At 52.5% G+C, this 20,513-nt stretch overlaps 1 protein-coding gene across 1 annotated transcript in view; it reads left to right on the top strand.

Moving 5' to 3' along the window:
* Positions 1-20,513, top strand: part of RYR1 (ryanodine receptor 1) — a 168,570-nt gene that overhangs the window by 66,748 nt on the left and 81,309 nt on the right. Inside the window, exons 36-55 of the mRNA XM_073016520.1 lie at positions 2,623-2,892; positions 3,519-3,719; positions 4,064-4,175; positions 6,557-6,703; positions 8,393-8,666; positions 10,271-10,385; positions 10,473-10,605; positions 10,932-11,026; positions 13,134-13,269; positions 13,749-13,935; positions 14,022-14,130; positions 14,781-14,901; positions 14,996-15,165; positions 16,692-16,912; positions 17,016-17,106; positions 18,351-18,491; positions 18,879-19,042; positions 19,134-19,212; positions 19,439-19,528; positions 20,249-20,389. Coding sequence (XP_072872621.1) covers positions 2,623-2,892; positions 3,519-3,719; positions 4,064-4,175; positions 6,557-6,703; positions 8,393-8,666; positions 10,271-10,385; positions 10,473-10,605; positions 10,932-11,026; positions 13,134-13,269; positions 13,749-13,935; positions 14,022-14,130; positions 14,781-14,901; positions 14,996-15,165; positions 16,692-16,912; positions 17,016-17,106; positions 18,351-18,491; positions 18,879-19,042; positions 19,134-19,212; positions 19,439-19,528; positions 20,249-20,389 — 2,997 coding nt within the window. The remainder of the gene's footprint in view (positions 1-2,622; positions 2,893-3,518; positions 3,720-4,063; positions 4,176-6,556; positions 6,704-8,392; positions 8,667-10,270; positions 10,386-10,472; positions 10,606-10,931; positions 11,027-13,133; positions 13,270-13,748; positions 13,936-14,021; positions 14,131-14,780; positions 14,902-14,995; positions 15,166-16,691; positions 16,913-17,015; positions 17,107-18,350; positions 18,492-18,878; positions 19,043-19,133; positions 19,213-19,438; positions 19,529-20,248; positions 20,390-20,513) is intronic.

The raw sequence follows: 20,513 nt of genomic DNA, 5'->3' as shown, positions 1-20,513 counted from the left end.
CACCATGTTGGCCAGGCTGATCTCGAACTCCTGACCTCGTGATTCGCCCACCTTGGCCTCCCAAAGTGCTGGGATTACAGGCGTGAGCCACCACGCTCGGCCTCCATCCACCTTTCTATGTATCCTTCCACCATCTCCCTATCCTTCATTCACCTTTCCCTCCATCTGCTCACCTGTCATCTATTTATGTTTATTCATCTCTTCTTTCTTCCTATTCATCTATCCAACCAACCATCATTCATCCATCCATCAATCCATCGGTCCTCCACCCGCCTTTCCATCCACCCATTTATCCTATCCATTCATGTGTATAGAGCATCTTTCCATCAACAAGTCCATCTGCCTTTCTATCCTTTTGTTCTCCACCACTCCATTCATTCATTCATGTACCCATCCAAGTTTCAATCTATTTGCCCATCCATCTTTTCATTCATTCGTACAGCAATCCATCCACCATTCCATCTGTTCATCTATCCACCTACCCATTTATGTATTAATCTGTCTTTCCTTCCATAGGTCCAATAATCATCTCCTCCCACCTATGCGTCCATCCATACCTACATCCACAGATCCATCCGTTCCTCCGTTTCCCACCTACCCTTCATCCATCCCTCCATCTCTCCATTCATATGTATGTACACCCATCCACCTACCCACAAATCCATTTAGACATCCACACCCATCCATCTACCCATTCCCTATCCTTCTGTCCATCCCTTGTATCATGTACCCTTTTATTCATATACCCATCTAACCATTTATATATCCATCTTTTTGGTTTTGTTTGTTTGTTTTGAGATGAAGTCTTGCTGTGTCACCCAGGCTGAAGAGTGCAGTGGCACAATCTCAGCTCACTGCAACCTCCACTTCTCGTGTTCAAGCGATTCTCCTGCCTCAGCCTCCCAAGTAGCTGGGATTACAGGCGCCTGCCACCATGCCCGGCTAATTTTTGTATTTTTAATAGAGATGGGGTTTCACCATGTTGGCCAGGCTGGTCTTGAACTCCTGACCTCATGATCCACCCACCTCATCCTCCTAAAGTGCTGGAACTATAGACGTGAGCCACCGTGCCCAGGTGTTTGTTTTTGAGACAGGGTCTCGCTCTGCTACCCAGGCTGGAGTGCAATGGCACAATAATGGCTCACCGTAACCTCAACCTCCTGGGCTTAAGCAATCCTTCTACCTCAGCCTCCTGAATACCTGGGACTACAGGTGTGTACCACCATGCCCAGCTAATTTTTAAATTTTTTGTAGAGGTGGAGTCTCACTGTGTTGCCCAAGCTGGTCTTGAACTCCTGGGCTCAAGTGATTCTCCCACTTTGGCCTCCCAGTGTTGGGATTACAGGCATGAGACACTCTGCTCAACCTAATTTTGTTTTTATTTATTATTTTTAATTTTATTTTATTTAGTGAGAGACAGGGTCATACCCAGGCTAGAATGCGGTGACATGATTGTAGCCCACTGCAGTCTCAAACTCCTGGGTTCAAGTGATCATCTTGCCTCAGTCTCCCGAAGTACTGTGACTACAGGTGTGAGCCACCACACCTGGCCCCAGCTTTTCATACACGAACCTATCCCAGCCATGTGGCCAACCATCCCCCCTACCCTCATGGCTATTCACTAATTTATCTATTTATCCACATATTTATTTACTTCCTCATGCATCTATCAACTCATCCATCACCTACCCACCTACCTATACATCCTTTATCCTTCTCTCATTCATCCACCCATCATCTCTTCCTCCACCATTTCCTTCATCTCTCCATCATCATCCACTTATTCATCTTTCCTTCAAACCTCTACCATTCCAACTCTCGATTCATCCAGCCATCCATCCAGTCCTCCCTCCATTCATCCATCTGTCTCTCTCCCCCTCACTCTTCTTCCCTTTCGTCTACTCCTCTTTACTTCTGCATGTTAACATCTTTTAAACTTTATTATTATTATTATTATTATTGGAGACAAACTATCCCTCTGTCATGCAGGCTGGAGTGCAGTGGCATAATCTCAGCTCAGTGCAACCTCTGCCTCCCAGGTTCAAGGGATTCTCCTGCCTCAGCCTCCTGACTAGCTGGGAATACAGGCATGCACTACTACAACCAGCTACTTTTTTTTTTTTGTATTTTTGAAGAGACAGGGTTTCACCATGTTGGCCAGGCTGGTCTCGAACTCCTGGCCTCAAGTGATCTGCCCGCCTTGGCCTCCCAAAGTGCTGGGATTACAGGTGTGAGCCTCGCCTCATGTGTTAGCATCTTCATTGTGTTGACTGAGAGCTGGTGTATGCTGGGAGCTATGCAGGCGTAGGGTGTGTCCTGGGCCAGAGGACACAGCACATGCTTAGGCTTGAGAGAAAGGACACTCACCTGTGATGGGAGAGGCACTCATATTTGGCTCTGTGGTCTGGGCTGTGTGGATGGGACACAGGGTGAGGAGCTGGGTGGATCTTAAGGAGGGTGAATGGCAAGGCGGGGGATGCCATTCCTGCTGCGGGAGGAATCCAATCAGCCAATGAAGGAATGATTGGCATGTGCATGAGGGGCAGGTCTGGAGAGCGAGGCCAGGGCCTGATGACGGAGGCCTTGCAGGCCACAGTGAAGAACCGGGACTTTGTCCTGTAGGTGATGGGCATCTTTGGCGATGAGGATGTGAAACAGATCTTGAAGATGATTGAGCCTGAAGTCTTCACTGAGGAAGAAGAGGAGGAGGAGGAGGAGGAAGAAGAGGAGGAAGAGGAAGATGAGGAGGAGAAGGAGGAGGATGAGGAGGAAACAGCACAGGAAAAGGAAGATGAAGAAAAAGAGGAAGAGGAGGCAGCAGAAGGGGAGAAGGAAGAAGGCTTGGAGGAGGGGCTGCTCCAGATGAAGTTGCCAGAGTCTGTGAAGTTACAGGTGGGCTGCTGCTTCCTGCTTTTCAGCCTCTGTCCATTTGGGCTGGGAGACACAGGGTAGGTGGGGTGTGAGTCTGGACTTTGTCCTCAGGCAGTGGGGAGCTGTGGAAATGCATATGGCAGTGAGCAACGCTGACGTGGAAAGATCTCTGTTTGGAGATGAGAACATGGAGAAGGCAGTCTTTTTTGTTTGTTTTTTGAGACAGAATTTTGCTCTGTCGTCCAGGCTGGAATACAGTGGTGTAGTCTTGGCTCATTGTAACCTCCACCTCCCGGGTTCAAGCGATTCTCCTTCCTCAGCCTCCTGAGTAGCTGGGATCACAGGCACACGCCACCACGCCCAGCTAATTTTTGTGTTTTTAGTAGAAATGGGGTTTCGCCCTGTTGGCCAGGCTGGTCTCGATTTCCTGACCTCAGGTGATCCACCCACCTCAGCTTCCCAAAGTGCTAGGATTACAGGCGTGAGCCACCATGGCCGGTGAAGGCAGGCTTAAGGTTCCAGGCAGGAAATGATGTTGGCTGAACCTGTGCAGGGCCGTGGAGAGGGGAGAGGAAGAAAGAGAAGTTTCAAGGAAGTCCTGATGGTCTCACCTCCATTTCTCCTCCTGCACGGCTGTCCTTCCACAGATGTGCCACCTGCTGGAATATTTCTGTGACCAAGAGTTGCAGCACCGTGTGGAGTCCCTGGCAGCCTTTGCGGAGCGCTATGTGGACAAGCTCCAGGCCAACCAGCGGAGCCGCTATGGCCTCCTCATGAAAGCCTTCAGCATGACGGCAGCGGAGACTGCCAGACGCACCCGCGAGTTCCGCTCCCCGCCCCAGGAGCAGGTCACCTGACCCCTGACGCTGGCCACTCTTACTATCTAAACCCCAACCCCAACATCTCCCAACTCTGATCACTGAGGACCCTCAACCTCTATACCCGTGCTTGACCCCTGACCCTAGTGATACATTTATCTCCTACTCTGTGAACCCACCTGACCTCTGAGTCGCCTCAGACTGACCCTGACTCCTTTCAAACCTCTGGCCCTAGTCTCTCAAATAGTCTTCATTAACTCACACTTTGACGCATGACCTTAGACACGAACTTACAATTTCATCTTCTATCTCTGATCTCAGAGTTCCTGCTTTGGGATCTCAGACCCTCATTCTAACCTTTGACCTTCCCCTAGATCAATATGCTATTGCAATTCAAAGATGGTACAGATGAGGAAGACTGTCCTCTCCCTGAAGAGATACGACAGGATTTGCTTGACTTTCATCAAGACCTGCTGGCACACTGTGGTAAGGAGTGGGGATCAGAGAGTCCTCCCTGCACCAACTTTCTCTTGAGACCTCTCCAGAAGTTTCCCTAAGATTTCCTGACCTTAACCCTCTACAGTATTGGTGCTATGTAACTATTGGTTGAATGAATGAATGAATGAATGAATGAATGAATGTGTTAGTGAACAGTTACATGATGCGTGGAAGGATATGTTTATATGGGTATTTGGGTGGATGGCTATAAGCAGATAAATGAATGGGAATGTGAATTGATGGATAGAAGAAGTGGGTAAAAATTAGCTGGCTGGATAGATGGATGGATGAGGAGAAGGATGGATGGATGGCTGAGAACTGGGTGGAGAGATGGCTGGCTGGGTGGAAGGATAGATGGATGACCTCCATGGTTTCTGATGAGAAGTCTGCTAACAGACTTATTGAGATTCCCTTACCCATGATGAATTACTTTTCCTTGGCTGACTTCTAAGGTTTTCTCTTTGTCTTTGTCTTTGCCTTTCAACAACTTAGTATGAGATGTCTAGGTGTAGAGCTCTTTAAATTTATCCTATTGGAAGTTTGTTGAGTTTCTTGGATATATAATTACTTTTTATCAAAGTTGGAATATTTTTGACAATTACTTATTCAAATACTTTTCTGCCCCTTTCCTTTTCCTCTGGGTCTCTCATTATGCATATATTGGTTGATGGCATCCTACGGGTCTCTGAGGCTTTTCTTCATTTTGCTTTGTTCTTTTTTTTTTTTTTTTTTTGAGACAGTCTCACTCTGTCACCGAGCAGGAGTGCAGGGGTGCAATCTTAGCTCACTGCATCCTCTGCCTCCTGGGCTCAAGCCATCCTCCTTTCTCAGTCTCCCAAGTAGCTGGGAGAACAGGTGTGTGCTACCAAGCCTGGCTAATTTTTAAATTTTTTATAGAGTCGGGGTTTTGCCATATTGCCGAGGCTGGTCTTGAACTCCTGGGCTAAAGCAATTTGCATGCCTGGGCCTCCCAAAGTGCTGGATTACAGGCGTGAGCCACTACATCTAGCCCACTTTTCTTCATTCTTTTACTTTTCTGTTCTTCAGGCTACATAATCTCTATGTCCTACCTTCAAGTTCGCTGACTGTTTCTCCTACCAGCTCAAATATGCTGTTGAACCCCCTCTAGTAATTTTTTATTTCAGTTATTTTATTTTTCAACTCCAGAATTTCTATATTTTAGCTGGGTGCAGTGGCTCACGCCTGTAATCCCAGCGCTTTGGGAGGCCGAGATGGGTGGATCACCTGAGGTTGGGAGTTTGAGACCAGCCTGACCAACATGGAGAAACCCCGTCTCTACTAAAAATACAAAATTAGCCGGGCATGATGGTACAGGCTACTTGGGAGGCTGAGGCAGGAGAATCGCTTGAACCCGGGAGGCGGAGGTTGCAGTGAACCAAGATCGCGCCATTGCACTTGAGCCTGGGCAACAAGAGCAAACCTCCATCTCAAAAAAAAAAAAAAAAAAAATTTCTGTATTTTGACAATCTGCCTTTTTATTAGCATTCACTACTAGGTGAGTCACTATTATCATATTTCCTTTTTTTTGAGATGGAGTCTCGCTCTGTCGCCCAGGCTGGAGTGCAGTGGCCGGATCTCAGCTCACTGCAAGCTCCGCCTCCCGGGTTTACGCTATTCTCCTGCCTCAGCCTCCTGAGTAGCTGGGACTACAGGCGCCCGCCACCTCATCCGGCTAGTTTTTTGTATTTTTCAGTAGAGACAGGGTTTCACCGTGTTAGCCAGGATGTTCTCAATCTCCTGACCTCATGATCCTCCCGTCTCAGGCTCCCGAAGTACTGGGATTACAGGCTTGAGCCACCGCGCCCGGCCCATATTTCCTTTTAATTCTTCAGACATAGTTTCCTTTAGTTCTTTGAACATATTTGTAAAATTGATTTAAAAGGTAAATGTTTCATAGAATGAATAAATGAACAAAGACATGAACATACAAAGAAGTAAATGAGGCCGGGGTGGTGGCTCATGCCTGCAATCCTGGCATTTTGGGAGGCTGAGGGGGAGGATTGCTTGAGCTCAGGAGTTCAAAACCAGCCTGGGTACCATGGCAAGACCCCCATCTCTACAGCAAAAGATACAAAATTAATAGGGCATGGTGGCACACATCTGTAGTCCCAGCTACTCAGGAGGCTGAGGTAGGAGGATGGCTTGAGCCTGGGAGGCAGAGGTTACAGTGAGCTGAGATCATGCCACTGCCCTCCACTGCAACAGAGTAAGACACTGTCTCAAAAAAAAAAAGGAAATGAAAAACTCCATGAATGCATGCACATATGCACAAATGAAGAAGTGAGTGTGTGAGCAGGTGAATAAGCAAACTGGTGAATGACATTTCCCTCCTTCTTGACCACTTCCAGGAATTCAGCTGGATGGAGAGGAGGAGGAACCAGAGGAAGAGACCACCCTGGGCAGCCGCCTCATGAGCCTTTTGGAGAAAGTGCGGCTAGTGAAGAAGAAGGAGGAGAAACCTGAGGAGGAGCGGCCAGCAGAGGAGAGCAAACCCCGTGAGGACTGGGGTCACCAGGGAGAGGGCAGGGGTGGGGTGGGCAGCCCCATGCCTGGGGAGCCTCTGTGTCCCAATGAGGGCATGAGGATGGATGCAAGGGAGGGAAAGATAGGCAGGAGTGAGAGAAGAAGAGCGGTGGGCAAACTGGAAGCAGGCTTGGTGGGTCATGCTTGTAATCCCAGCAATTTGGGAGGCTGAGACGGGTGGATCACTTGAGGTCAGGAGTTCGAAGCCAGCCTGGCCACCATGGTGAAACCCCCTTCTCTACTAAAAATATAAAAATTAACCGGGCGTGGCGGTGCACGCCTGTAATCCCAGCTACTTGGAGGTGAGGCACGAGAATCGCTTGAACCCAGGAGGTGGGGGCTGCAGTGAGCCCAGATTGCACCACTGCACTCTACCCTGGGTGACAGAGCAAGACTCTGTCTAAAAAAAAAAAGGGCATGCTGGAGTTTGCCTCCAAAGATGGGGGCTGTAGAACGTGTGTGTTGGACCAGGGTGACACAGCCTACTAGCTTAGTGGCAAACCTCTAACCAAGGGATGGTGGCAACCTGAACCACTGTGGCTTCTGTGGCCTTGCGGCTTCTCTTTTCTCTCTTGATGAGACGATTACCATGCTGAGGGATTAGACAAGCAGCTGTGATGAATGTTGGGCCAACGTGTTATTTTGCAAACTGTGAATTAGCCACATCTAACAAGGACAGATTTCCTGACGTTGGTACAGGTTTTATCCCGCAGCATTCAGGAAACTTTTATGGGGCCAACTCTGGGCCAGGCACTGTTACCAGGGCTGGGAAATACAGCCGAGGGGAGAAAGTCAAAGCCCCTGCCTGCGAGTTTAGATTTTTTAATTATTATTATTATTTTTTTTTGAGACAGGGTCTCCCTGTGTCGCCCAGGCTAGAGTGCAGTGGCGCGATCTTGGCTCACTGCAACCTCTGCCTCCTAGGTTCAAGCAATTCTCCTGTCTCAGCCTCCTGAGTAGCTGGGATTACAGGCACGCAGCACCATGCCCGGCTAATTTTTGTATTTTTAGTAGAGACGGGGCTTCACCATGTTGGCCAGGCTGGTCTAGAGCTCCTGACCTCAGGTGATCCACCCCCCTCAGCCTCCCAAAGTGCAGGGATTTTGGGTGTGAGCCACCACGCCCTGCCAAATCCACAGTATTTTTATAGAACAAGTGGGATTGTGACATGTGCCTTCAAAGGTGCATGGCGAAGTGCTTCCGGTCGGCTCTGGTATCTTATAGTTGTACAGTTTATTATTCCTGTTGAAATTTTTAGGAAGCCCTTGTGGGCTGGATATTAGGGCAAACAGAACAGAGAGATTCTTGGGGGAATAGAAAAAAGTTTGCCAGGCTGGGCACAGTGGCTCACACCTATAATCCTAGCCCTTTGGGAGGCCAGAATAGGAGGATCACTTGAGCCCGGGAGTTCGAGGCTGCATTGAGCTGTGATCGCACCACTGCACCCCAGCCAGGGCAACAGCGCAAGACACTGTCTCTAAAAGAAAAAAGGGAAAACAATCTGCTAGAATCTGCCTGCTCCTGGCAGGTGGAGGGCAGGGGTGGTAGTAACTGGGAAAGCTTCTGGAACAGGGGACCCCTTCCACATTGTTGTGGTCCATGGCCCCGCATGCTGACCTGCCCTGCGTGGTGCTCCAAGCCTTGTGTTGTCTCCTTGCCAGGGTCCCTGCAGGAACTGGTGTCCCACATGGTGGTGCGCTGGGCCCAAGAGGACTTCGTGCAGAGCCCCGAGCTGGTGCGGGCCATGTTCAGCCTCCTGCACCGGCAGTACGACGGGCTGGGTGAGCTGCTGCGTGCCCTGCCACGGGCGTACACCATCTCACCATCCTCCGTGGAAGACACCATGAGCCTACTTGAGTGCCTCGGCCAGATCCGCTCCCTGCTCATCGTGCAGATGGGCCCTCAGGAGGAGAACCTCATGATCCAGAGCATCGGGTGAGGCACCACCCTGCCTGCTTACTTTGCATATCCCCTTGGCTAATGAATGCCTTCAGGATACAATCACATTCCCTTCCCCAACTTCTGGCCCATCCTCTGGGTGATCTACTCAGTCTCAGGCAGCTAGCCCACCTCCTGGTTAATGTCTCCTTCCCTTACCTCTCCACCCTCAGTGGTAGCAGCTCCACTTGCTGTGTGACTCTCAGCAGGACGTTTACCCTTTTTTTTTTTTTTTTTTTTTTTGTGAGACTGAGTCTCACTCTGTCACCCAGGCTGGAGTGTGGTGGCATGATCTCAGCTCACTGCAACCTCCGCCTCCCAGGTTCAAGCAATTCTCCTGTCTCAGCCTTCCAAGTAGCTGGGATTACAGACACGCACCACCACACCTGGCTAATTTTTTATATTTAGTAGAGACAGGGTTTCACCATGTTGATCAGGCTGGTCTCGAACTCCTAACCTCAGGTGATCTACCCGCCTCGGCCTCCCAAAGTGCTGGGATTAGAGGCTTGAGCCACCGCGCCTGGCTGAGGTTTACCCTTTTTGAGCTTCAGTTTCCTCATCTGTAAAATGGGGGAGAGCCAAGCCTGCTCTGAAGGGTTGTGCTGTGGCTTCTGTGAGCTTGTGCGAATAATAATAATCATGGTAGTAGTAGTGAGCACTCAGTGTCAAATATATCTCATTCACACAGTAAATATTTATTAAGCACCTACTGCACGCCAGGCCCTTTCTAGGTGTTTTTGAGACAGGGCCTCACTCTGTTGCCCAGGCTAGAGTGCAGTGGCCCAATCATAGCTCACTGCAGCCTCAACTTCCTGGGCTCAAGCGATCCTCCTGCCTCAGCCTCCTGAGTAGCTGGGACTACAGACACACTTCACCATGCCCAGCTAATGTGTAAATTTTTTTGTGGAGGCAGGGTCTTGCTATGTTGCCCGGGCTGGTCTTGAACTCCTGGGCTCAAGTGATCCTCCTGCCTTGGCCTCCCAAAGGGCTGGAATTACAAGGCGTGAGCCACTCTGCTGGGACAACATTTGACAAAGGGCAACATGGCAAAGATCTCTGTTCTAGAGGAGCCCGCCTTGGGTGCACAGCGCGGTCTCCTTATGAGAGAAACAAGGACCCTTTCTCCCACAGTGGCTGTAGGAATTGTTTTTTATTTTTTTATTGTTATTTTTTTTGAGATGGAATCTTGCTCTGTTGCCCAACCTGCAGTGCGCAATGTCTGCTCACTGCAACCTCCACCTACCAGGTTTAAGCGATTCTCCCACGTAGCTGGGATTACGGGTATGCGCCACCACACCTGGCTAATTTTTGTATTTTTAGTAGAAACGGGGTTTCATCATGTTGGCCAGGCTGATCTCGAATTCCTGACCTCAAGTGATCCTCCAGCTTCGGCCTCCCAAAGTGCTGGGATTACACGTGTGAGCCACTGCGCCTGGCCGGCTGTACCAATTGAGTGACTGCAGATCTGTAAAGGGGGTGGTGCTAGGCACAGAGGGACAGGGTCGAGAATACCAGCTGCTGTCACAGTGGTGGCTGTGGCCCTCTCTGGACTTGGGCCCCACCCGGCCCCTGGTGACCCCACGCACTCTGCCCGTGCACAGGAACATCATGAACAACAAAGTCTTCTACCAACACCCGAACCTGATGAGGGCGCTGGGCATGCATGAGACGGTCATGGAGGTCATGGTCAATGTCCTCGGGGGCGGCGAGTCCAAGGTGAGGGCCCAGGCGAACACTGGGGAGCTCAGGGGAGGCGGCCACAGAGGGCAGGCCCTGACCACCAGCCCACCCTGCCTGTCCCAGGAGATCCGCTTCCCCAAGATGGTGACAAGCTGCTGCCGCTTCCTCTGCTATTTCTGCCGCATCAGCCGGCAGAACCAGCGCTCCATGTTTGACCACCTGAGCTACCTGCTGGAGAACAGTGGCATCGGCCTGGGTGAGAACCCCCGGGCCCAGGGGCTGTCCCCCAGAACCCACTCCTGGCACCCTATCCACGCCTGCCCCACTTTCCACTAGCTCATTCACTCAGTCATTCAATAAACACTCCCTCTCAACTGTGGCTCTGGCCCCGTAATGAGTAATGCCGGGGACACAATAGTGACCCCAGTAGTGACAGCCCAGAGTGATCAGAGCTTGGATGAGGGAAGTACAGACCAGAGGAGGTACCTGATCCAGGTTGGATAAAGGGTGATCAGGGAGGGCTTCCCAGAGGAGATGAGACAAGTAGGAGTGAGATGTTCTTCCCACCTCTTGCCCCTGCAGGCATGCAGGGCTCCACGCCCCTGGACGTGGCTGCTGCCTCCGTCATTGACAACAATGAGCTGGCCTTGGCGTTGCAGGAGCAGGACCTGGAAAAGGTGTGGAGGGCAAGGCTGGGCTCTGGGCCTAAGGGAGGAGATTGGGCCGCTACCCGGCTCCTTGGGACACCTGCTGATTCTGAACTCATTCTGGGGGGCAATTCTGGATGGTGTACCCAACCAGGAGACTAATTTGGAGGGAGAGAACAGCACCCAGTTGCTCATTCACGGGATGCTTCCTGGCTGTAGGCAGGTCTGCACTCCACGCTTCCCGGCTTAGGGCAGGTCTGCAGTCTACGCTTCCGGGCTGGGAGCCCATCCGCACTCTAGCTTCCCGGCTGGGGGTGGATCCACAGTCTAGGCTTCCAGCTAGGTAGCCTTGGCACATTTCTTGGCTCTCTGAGCTTGCACTTCTGTGTACAGTGGTGAAATGCGTGGGCTCCAGAGTTCAGCAACTTTGCTTCTGCTCCCCTCGCTCCCTGGCTGTGTGGCCTTGGATAAGTGACTTAGAGTCTCCAGAGCTCTGTTGCTTTATTTTGTACAATGAATGTAGTCATAGAAACGACTTCATGGAGTGATTCTGAGGATTAAATGTCTTAATCCAGGAAAGCGTTTGTAAAGAGGCAGTCAGTGGTGTTATATTAGTCAGCTGCTGTTATATGATCATTCAACAAATATGTAGCGTTCACTTACCGTATGGTAGGACCTGTGCAAAGCAATAGTAATATGACAGTCAAAAATCACTGTCTGGCCAGGCAAAGTGGCTCGTGTCTGTAACCCCAGTACTTTGGGAGGCCGAGGCAGGAGGATCACTTGAGCTCAGGATTTTAAGACTAGCCTGGCCAATATAGGGAGACCTTGTATCTACAAAAAATACAAAAATTAGGTGGGTGTAGTGGCACGTACCTGTAGTCCCAGTTACTCAGGAGGCTAAGGTGGAAGGATTTGATAGAGCCTGCGAGGCTGAGGCTGCAGTGAGCTATGATCGCACCACTGCACTTCACCTGAGGGACAGAGCGAGACCCCTTAAAAACAAAAGTGGCCAGAGAAAGCCTCATTGAGAAAGTGACATTTGTGTAAAGCTCTGAAGGAAGGTGACGGGTCAGATGGACATCATGGGGAAGAGCATTCTTGGCAGTGGGAACAGCCAGTGCAAAGGCCCTGAGGTAGGAGCAAACCTCATGAGTTGGAGGAACAGCAGAGAGACAGCTGTGGCTGGGGCAGAGGCAGTGGGGGTGAGGGAAGGAGGTGACAGATGGGTCATGAGGCATCTCATGGGTCACAACAAGGGCTCTGGCTTTTACCCTGAGTGAGAGGAGGCCAGGGTTCTGAGCAGAGGAGGGACGTGACCTGACTCAGGTGTTCACAGAGTCCCTCTGGCTGTGTGTGGGAAACAGATCGAGGGGAAGGCAGAAGGACAGAAGCACAGGGAGGAGGCTGGTGTCATGGTCCAGATGGGAGACGAGGGCAGACAGGACCACTACAGGAAAGGGGTCTGGATCCAGGCCCAAAGAGAAGGTTCTTAGATCTCACGCAAGAAAGAATTCAGGGCAAGTCCATAGAGTAAAGTGAAAGCAAGTTTATTAGGAAAGTAAAGGAATAAAAGAATGGCTAATCCACAGACAGAGCAGCCCCCAAGGGCTGCTGGTTGCCCATTTTTTATGTTATTTCTTGATGATATGCTAAACAAGGGGTGGATTATTTGTGCCTCCCCTTTCTAGACCATGTAGGATAACTTCCTGACATTGCCATGACATTTGTAAACTCTCATGGCGCTGGTGGGAGTGTAGCAGTGAGGACGGCCAGAGGTCACTCTCTTCGCCATCTTGGTTTTGGTGGGTTTTGGCCGGCTTCTTTACTGCAACTGTTTTATCAGTAAGGTCTTTATGACCTGTATCTTGTGCCAACCTTCTATCTCATTCTGTGACTTAGAATGCCTTAACCATCTGGGAATGCAGTGCAGTGGGTCTCAGCCTCATTTTACTCCGCTCCTGTTCAACATGGAGTTGCTCTAGTTTACAGGCCTCTGACAGGACCAGGGCTAATTGGCCAAGGGATCAGAGCTGAACCAGACTGAGGAGCCGCAGGGCAAGGCAGGGCAGAGGGCTGGACCCCAAGAGGACGGTGGCGTGGGTCTGGTCTCTGACTGAGCCCCTCCTGTCCCCAGGTGGTGTCCTACCTGGCAGGCTGTGGCCTCCAAAGCTGCCCCATGCTTGTGGCCAAGGGATACCCAGATATTGGCTGGAACCCCTGCGGTGGAGAGCGCTACCTGGACTTCCTGCGCTTCGCTGTCTTCGTCAACGGTGAGGAAGTGGTGGCAGTGGCAGAGGGGGAAGTATGGAGTCACTGGTCACACCTCCCTTGGGATGACTGCTCACACCCTGAGCCACAGGTGGGGTCCAGACAGGGATCCCTTCAAGCAGGCCTGGGGCTGGCAGGGGCCTGTGTTACCCCTGGAGGTGTTGGGTCCTGGGGCTGGCAGGGGCCTGTGTTACCCCTGGAGGTGTTGGGTCCTGGGGCTGGCAGGGGCCTGCGTTACCTCTTTGGACGTATTGGGTCCTGGGGCTGGCAGTATTGAGTCCTGGGGCTGGCGGGAGCCTGGTGTTACCCCTGGAGATATTGGGTCGTGGGGCTGGCAGGGACCTGGTGTTACCCCTAGAGTTGTTGGGTCCTGGGGCTGACAGGGGCTGGTGTTACCTCTGGAAGTGTTGGGTCCTGGGGCTGGATGGGGAGGTATCTGGTGGTGGCTCATGAGACCCCCTGTCCCCACATGGGTGGCCAGGCGAGAGCGTGGAGGAGAACGCCAACGTGGTGGTGCGGCTGCTCATCCGGAAGCCTGAGTGCTTTGGACCCGCCCTGCGGGGTGAGGGTGGCTCAGGGCTGCTGGCTGCCATCGAAGAGGCCATCCGCATCTCCGAGGACCCTGCGAGGGATGGCCCAGGCATCCGCAGGGACCGGCGGCGTGAGCAGTGAGTGTCCCGGCCCCCTCCTCAATAGGGCAACCCGCCCTCCCCGGCCCCTAGCTGCCTCCCCCACCCACCCACCTTCCCTGCAGCTTCGGTGAGGAACCACCTGAAGAAAACCGGGTGCACCTGGGACACGCCATCATGTCCTTCTATGCCGCCTTGATTGACCTGCTCGGACGCTGTGCGCCAGAGATGCATGTGAGACCCAGAGCCAGGGCGGGATGGGGAGGGAGGGCAGGCACAGCCGCCTTGAATGCCTCATGCAGGCACTCGGTGACACGGAGTGAGCTCACATACGTGGGTGGTCCTGGACTAGCAATGCTGGGGACACAACAGTGACCAAGACAGCCCCAGGGCCTGGTCTCACAGAGCTCCCGGTCCAGTGGGGGAGACAGACAGTGACACCCAGAGTGGTCAGGGCTGGGATGGGGGAGCACAGGGAGAGAGGTCGGGGCTGGGATGGCGGGGCACATGGAGAGGACTCAGGATGGATGGGGACACAGGGAGAGGGGTCAGGATGGAGATGGGGACACAGGGATAGGGGTCAGGGCCAGGATGAGGGGACACAGGGAGAGAGGTCAGGATGGGGATGGGGACACAGGGAGAGAGGTCAGGACTGGGGTCGGGGGGCACAAGCAGAGGGGTCAGGATGGGGATGGGGGACGCAGGGAGAGGGTTCAGGACTGGGGTCGGGGGGCACAGGCAGAGGAATGAGGGCTGGAAACTCTAGACAGCCCGCTGAAAGAGGCCTGCTCTACCCCCCTGTATGGGAAGGGAGGGAGCGGAGCAGTCACTGAGCGGGGCACCAGCGCCTGATGAGTGCCCCTCTCCCTCCCTGCGTTCCCCAGCTAATCCAAGCCTGCAAGGGTGAGGCCCTGCGGATCCGTGCCATCCTCCGCTCCCTTGTGCCCTTGGAGGACCTCGTGGGCATCATCAGCCTCCCACTGCAGATGCCCACCCTGGGCAAAGGTGCGGAGGGGATGGAACTTGGCAAAGGAGTGATGCTGGGGAGGGAGCCGCCGGGTCCGCAGGGCATCCCCAAACCCGCCCTCCCTGCCTGCAGACGGGGCTCTGGTGCAGCCAAAGATGTCAGCATCCTTCGTGCCGGACCACAAGGCGTCCATGGTGCTCTTCCTGGACCGTGTGTATGGCATTGAGAACCAGGACTTCTTGCTGCACGTGCTGGACGTGGGATTCCTGCCCGACATGAGGGCAGCCGCCTCGCTGGACACGGTGAGCAGCCCCGCCCAGCCTGGCCACCCTCCCCACCTCCACAGAGGGACAGGAGATGGGTCGCGATAGAGCAGCAGCAGCTGCTTTTGCTTTTCTTGGGATTGTGGACATACCATAATCCCCAATACCATCATAAAGATAGAAAATGAAAACCAAGAAACACTCTGAATTCCAATGAAGGGTAAGTAGGAATCTCCACGACCTCCAGTTATGAGAAATAGAAATCATTGTTCGAGGCCAGGCGCGGTGGCTCATGCCTGTAATCCCAGCACTTTGTGGGGCCGAGGCAAGCGGATCACAAGGTCAGGAGTTGGAAACCAGCCTGACCAACGTGGTGAAACCACATCTCTACTAAAAATACAAAAATTAGCCAGGCGTGGTGGCGCACGCCTGTAATCCCAGCTACTCAAGAGGCTGAGGCAGGAGAATTGCTTGAACGCGGGAGGCGAGGTTGCAGTGAGCTGAGATCATGCTGCTGCACTCCAGCCTGGCGACAGAGCGAGACTCCAACTTAAAAAAAAAAAAAAAAATTCGTTCACAGTGTTGCTTTGGCACTGTGGACACACAGAACTCTGTACAGGAACAGCAATAACAGAAGGGTGATAGGGCAAGGAAAATGAGCACTGAGAAGTGATCACCAATTTAGCAAAGTCAAGGTCACTGGAAACTGGGATGAACAGTTTCAGCAGGGGACAGAAGCCTTCCTAGAGAGGGTTTAAGAAAGCCTGGGGCTGTGCATGGTGGCTCACCCTTGTAATAACTTTGGGAGGCCAAGGCGGGCGGGTCGCTTGAAGCCAGGAGTTCGAGACCAGCCTGGGCAACATGGAGAGACCCTGTCTCTACAAAAAAATGTAAATATTAGCCGGGTATAGTGGTGCACACCTGTAGTCTCTGCTACTAGAGAGGCTGAGGTGGGAGAATCACTTGAGGCACAGACTTTGAGGCTGCAGTGAACTGTGATTACACCGCTGCATTCCTGCCTGGGCAGCAGAGCCAGACCTTATCTCAAAAAAAAAAGAAAAAGAAATTAGCCAGGCATGGAGGTGCGTCCCTGTAGTCCTAGCTACTAGTGAGGCTGAGGCAGGAGGATCACCAGAGCCCAGGAATTCGAGGCTGCAGGAAGCTATGATTGCACCACTGCACTCCAGCCTGGGCGACAGAGACTGCTGTCTCTAACAAATGGAAAAGAACGTATTACAGGAAGAAAGGTGAGGCTTAGAGAGGAGATAAGTGTGCAGACCATGCATATTTACAGAAGAGCCAAATCTGTAATGGGGTTCATTAATCTCATCGACCAGTTGTGTGTGTTTGAAATTTTGCATAGGCCAAAGTAGTAAGTGGTGGGGTGGGGGCTGTGGGCGTAGGGGCATGGGCATAGGGTGGGAGGAGGGTGGTAGAGATTGAGAGAAGCAGGTTTTGGGAGAGTGATCAGAAGCTTGGATCCTTTGGCCAGAGTAGCTCAGGGCAGGTGCCAGAGCAGCCCCGGGGGTGTGCAGCGGGCCTGATGTCCTCCCTGTGGGCCCTAGGCCACTTTCAGCACCACCGAGATGGCACTGGCACTGAACCGCTACCTGTGCCTGGCCGTGCTGCCTCTCATCACCAAGTGTGCGCCGCTCTTTGCGGGCACGGAACACCGCGCCATCATGGTGGACTCCATGCTGCACACGGTGTACCGCCTGTCCCGGGGTCGCTCACTCACCAAGGCGCAGCGCGACGTCATCGAGGACTGCCTCATGGCTCTCTGCAGGTGGGGCGGGGCGGGCCCCAGGGCGGGGCGGGGCGGGGGCAGGGGCGGGGCCGCAGAGCAGGCCTAGAGGGGAGGTCCCACCATCGTGTGCACTGTCGCGCAGGTACATCCGCCCGTCGATGCTGCAGCACCTCCTGCGGCGTCTGGTGTTCGACGTTCCCATCTTAAACGAGTTCGCCAAGATGCCACTCAAGGTAAGGACAAGCGATCTGTAGCGGTTCGTTTCCAGGCCGCGCCCACACTGGTTTGCTCTTCCCTCCGACTGCGGGGCTTATTTGTGTTGGCACTGCCCAGCCCAGTTAACCTGCACTAGTTAGGACGGCATCCCCATAGAAACCTCTTAGCATCCTTATTTGCATACTAGGATTCCCAGAACATTCACTTTGCTTCATTGATGCCTCTAGCGTTCCCTAATTAGCGTTTAATTTGCTTAACAGTGAGCCAGCCCCCGCTTTAATTAGCATATATTTGCATGGAGCACACCACTTTCCCTAATTAGCATGCTTATTTGCATGCCTGGACCACCAGACTTCCACTATTCAAATGAGTGCATTTATTTGAATAAACATTACCACAGCTATTCTGAATATTTGCACACTGTCTCTCTTATTTTTTCATTTGCATGCTAATTTGCATAAAGAGCTACCCCAACTCAGATAGCTTGACTATTTTGCATAATACATCGAAATCAGCTCGTATTTCAAATTTGCATTTTAGTCAGGCGCGGTGGCTCACGCCTGTAATCCCAACACTTTGGGAGGCGGAGGTGGGCAGATTACTTGAGGTCAGGCGTTCGAGACCAGCCTGGCCAACATGGTGAAACCCGGTCTCTACTAAAAATACAAAAATGAGCCGGGCGTGGTGGAGCACACCTGTAATCCCAGCTACTCTGGAGGCTGAGGCTGGAGAATTGCTTGAACCTGGGAGGTGGAGGTTGCAGTGAGCCGAGATTGTGCCACTGCACTCCAGCCTGGTCGACAGAGACTCCACCTCAAAAAAAAAAAAAAAAACAAACTTTGCATCTTAGATAGTGGAGGCCCTCCTCCTGATTACCATATATTTGCATGGGGTGCAGCTTTTGTTTCTACTTGATATGTTAATTTGCATAAGCACAGATTGCCGCATCCATATGCCCATTTACTCACTACGTACCCACGGATTATTAGCACGCTTATTTGTGTAAAGCAACACCAGACACAACCAGCTCTAGTTTAATGCCCAGCTTAACTCTAAATTAAGAATGCTAAATTTGCATACTAAGCTGTCTAAGACCACTCCTCAAAAAAATACCATTTCTTCCCTTATTAGCATATCATTTGCATAACCCACACCTCCTTCATAATTTAAAGCACTGGCATGCGTCTCTCTGGGCCTTCGTCTGCCTGCCATCCGCTGGTTCCCCCTTTCATTTGTGTGTCCCCCTCTTGCTCCCACCCAGCTCCTCACCAACCACTATGAGCGTTGTTGGAAGTACTACTGCCTACCCACAGGCTGGGCCAACTTCGGGGTCACCTCGGAGGAGGAGCTGCACCTCACCCGGAAACTCTTCTGGGGCATCTTTGACTCTCTGGCCCATAAGGTCTGGGCAACAGGGAGCCCCAAAATGGCCTATGTGGAGGGTTTGGGGCCCAAAATTGGGAGTCCAGAGCGAAACCCCCCAATTTTGGGGGTTCAAGGATGGGAGGGTTCTGCATGTTTGGATCTAGGAGGATCTGTGGGTTGAGGCTTCAGTGTGGAGGTTATGGAAAAGGGGGTGGGCCTCTAGTTTGGGAGCTTGGAGAGGGTAATATGGGGATGATTTGAGCATACAGTTGGGTCTGAGATTTGGGTTTCAAGGAGAGGGACCATAATTCAGGTTTGGGGGTTCAGGGAGGAGGGCTGATGATTGCAATGTGTGAGTTTGAGGTCCCAAGGCTCACTGAGGCTTATAGTGACCTCCTACCCCTGCTCCTCCCGGCCTTCCCAGAAATACGACCCGGAGCTTTACCGAATGGCCATGCCTTGTCTGTGTGCCATCGCTGGGGCTCTGCCCCCCGACTACGTGGACGCCTCATACTCATCTAAGGCGGAGAAAAAGGCCACAGTGGATGCTGAAGGCAACTTTGATCCCCGGCCTGTGGAAACCCTCAAGTGAGGCCTGGGGGCTGGGAGACAGAGAGGAAGATTTCAGGGGTGGAGGGAACCCCAGTCCCAACATCTGCTGACCCTATGACCCCCACAGTGTGATCATCCCGGAGAAGCTGGACTCCTTCATTAACAAGTTTGCGGAGTATACACATGAGAAGTGGGCCTTCGACAAGGTTGGCCTCAGGGTCCTCCTATCCTAGAAACCCTCAAGATTCCAGCTTTCCCCCGACCCGGTTCCTCCCTGAGGCCCCAGATCTCCCTGAGACCCCCCAGCCTTCCCTAAGACCCTTAGCTTTTTCTGGGATCCCCCAGGATTCTCTGTCCTTGGCTCCTCCAGGGTTCCCCCTATGTGTCCCCAACTGCTGCCCCCCCCTCACCCTGCCTCCTCTCCATCTCTAGATCCAGAACAACTGGTCCTATGGAGAGAACATAGATGAGGAGTTGAAGACCCACCCCATGCTGAGGCCCTACAAGACCTTTTCAGAGAAGGTGACCAGGCCTTGAGGCCCAGCATTGGGGGTCAAAATGAAACCCCCAAATTTGAGGGTTCAGGGAGGAGTGAGGAAGGTTCACAGGTTTGCATCTAGGTGGATCTGTGGATTAGGTCTCCTCATTCGTGGACTTTGCCCTCTCTCAAACTTGGTAGAGTGGGTAGAGAGTCTGAGAGAGTGGGTTTGATTCCTTGGCTGTAGTAAGACTTCTTGGAGCCGGGCGAGGTGGCTCATGCCTGTAATCCCAGCACTTTGGGAAGCCCAGGCGGGCGGATCACGAGGTCAGGAGACGGAGACCATCCTGGCTAACACGGTGAAGCCCCGTCTCTACTAAAAATACAAAAAATTAGCTGGGTGTGGTGGCGGGCGCCTGTAGTCCCAGCTACTCGGGAGGCTGAGGCAGGAGAATGGCATGAACCCGGGAGGAGGAGCTGGCAGTAAGCCAAGATCGTGCCACTGTACTCTAGGCTGGGTGACAGAGGGAGACTCCCTCTCAAAAAAAAAAAAAAAAAAAAAAAAATTCTCAGAAACTCGTGTGTCTAATGGGATAAGGAGATTGGGTTTGGGAGGCTCTGTTACAGAGCAGTTAAGAGACTTGAGTTCGAATCCAGACTGGACCACTGCCTAGCCATGTGGTCAGGGTTTTCTCCTTTGGGGTCCTTCCTCCACCCACCTCTCACTCCGTTCCACCAACTCCCCACCCTCCTGTCCACCCCAGGACAAAGAGATTTACCGCTGGCCCATCAAGGAGTCCCTGAAGGCCATGATTGCCTGGGAATGGACCATAGAGAAGGCCAGGGAGGGTGAGGAGGAGAAGACGGAAAAGAAAAAAACGCGGAAGATATCACAAAGTGCCCAGGTGAAGGCAGGGCCTGGGCGGAGGGCAGGGGCACGAGGCGAGGAGGGTCTAGAACAAGGGGCGTGGCCAGGAGAGGGCGTGGCCAGACAGGGATGGGATGGAGAGGAGAGGGGCCCAGGGAGGT

The sequence above is a fragment of the Chlorocebus sabaeus genome, chromosome 6 (assembly GCF_047675955.1).
Source record: "Chlorocebus sabaeus isolate Y175 chromosome 6, mChlSab1.0.hap1, whole genome shotgun sequence".
NCBI lineage: Eukaryota > Metazoa > Chordata > Mammalia > Primates > Cercopithecidae > Chlorocebus > Chlorocebus sabaeus.
Note: the sequence above shows the minus strand (reverse complement) of the source record. Positions and strands in the feature narration are given on the sequence as shown.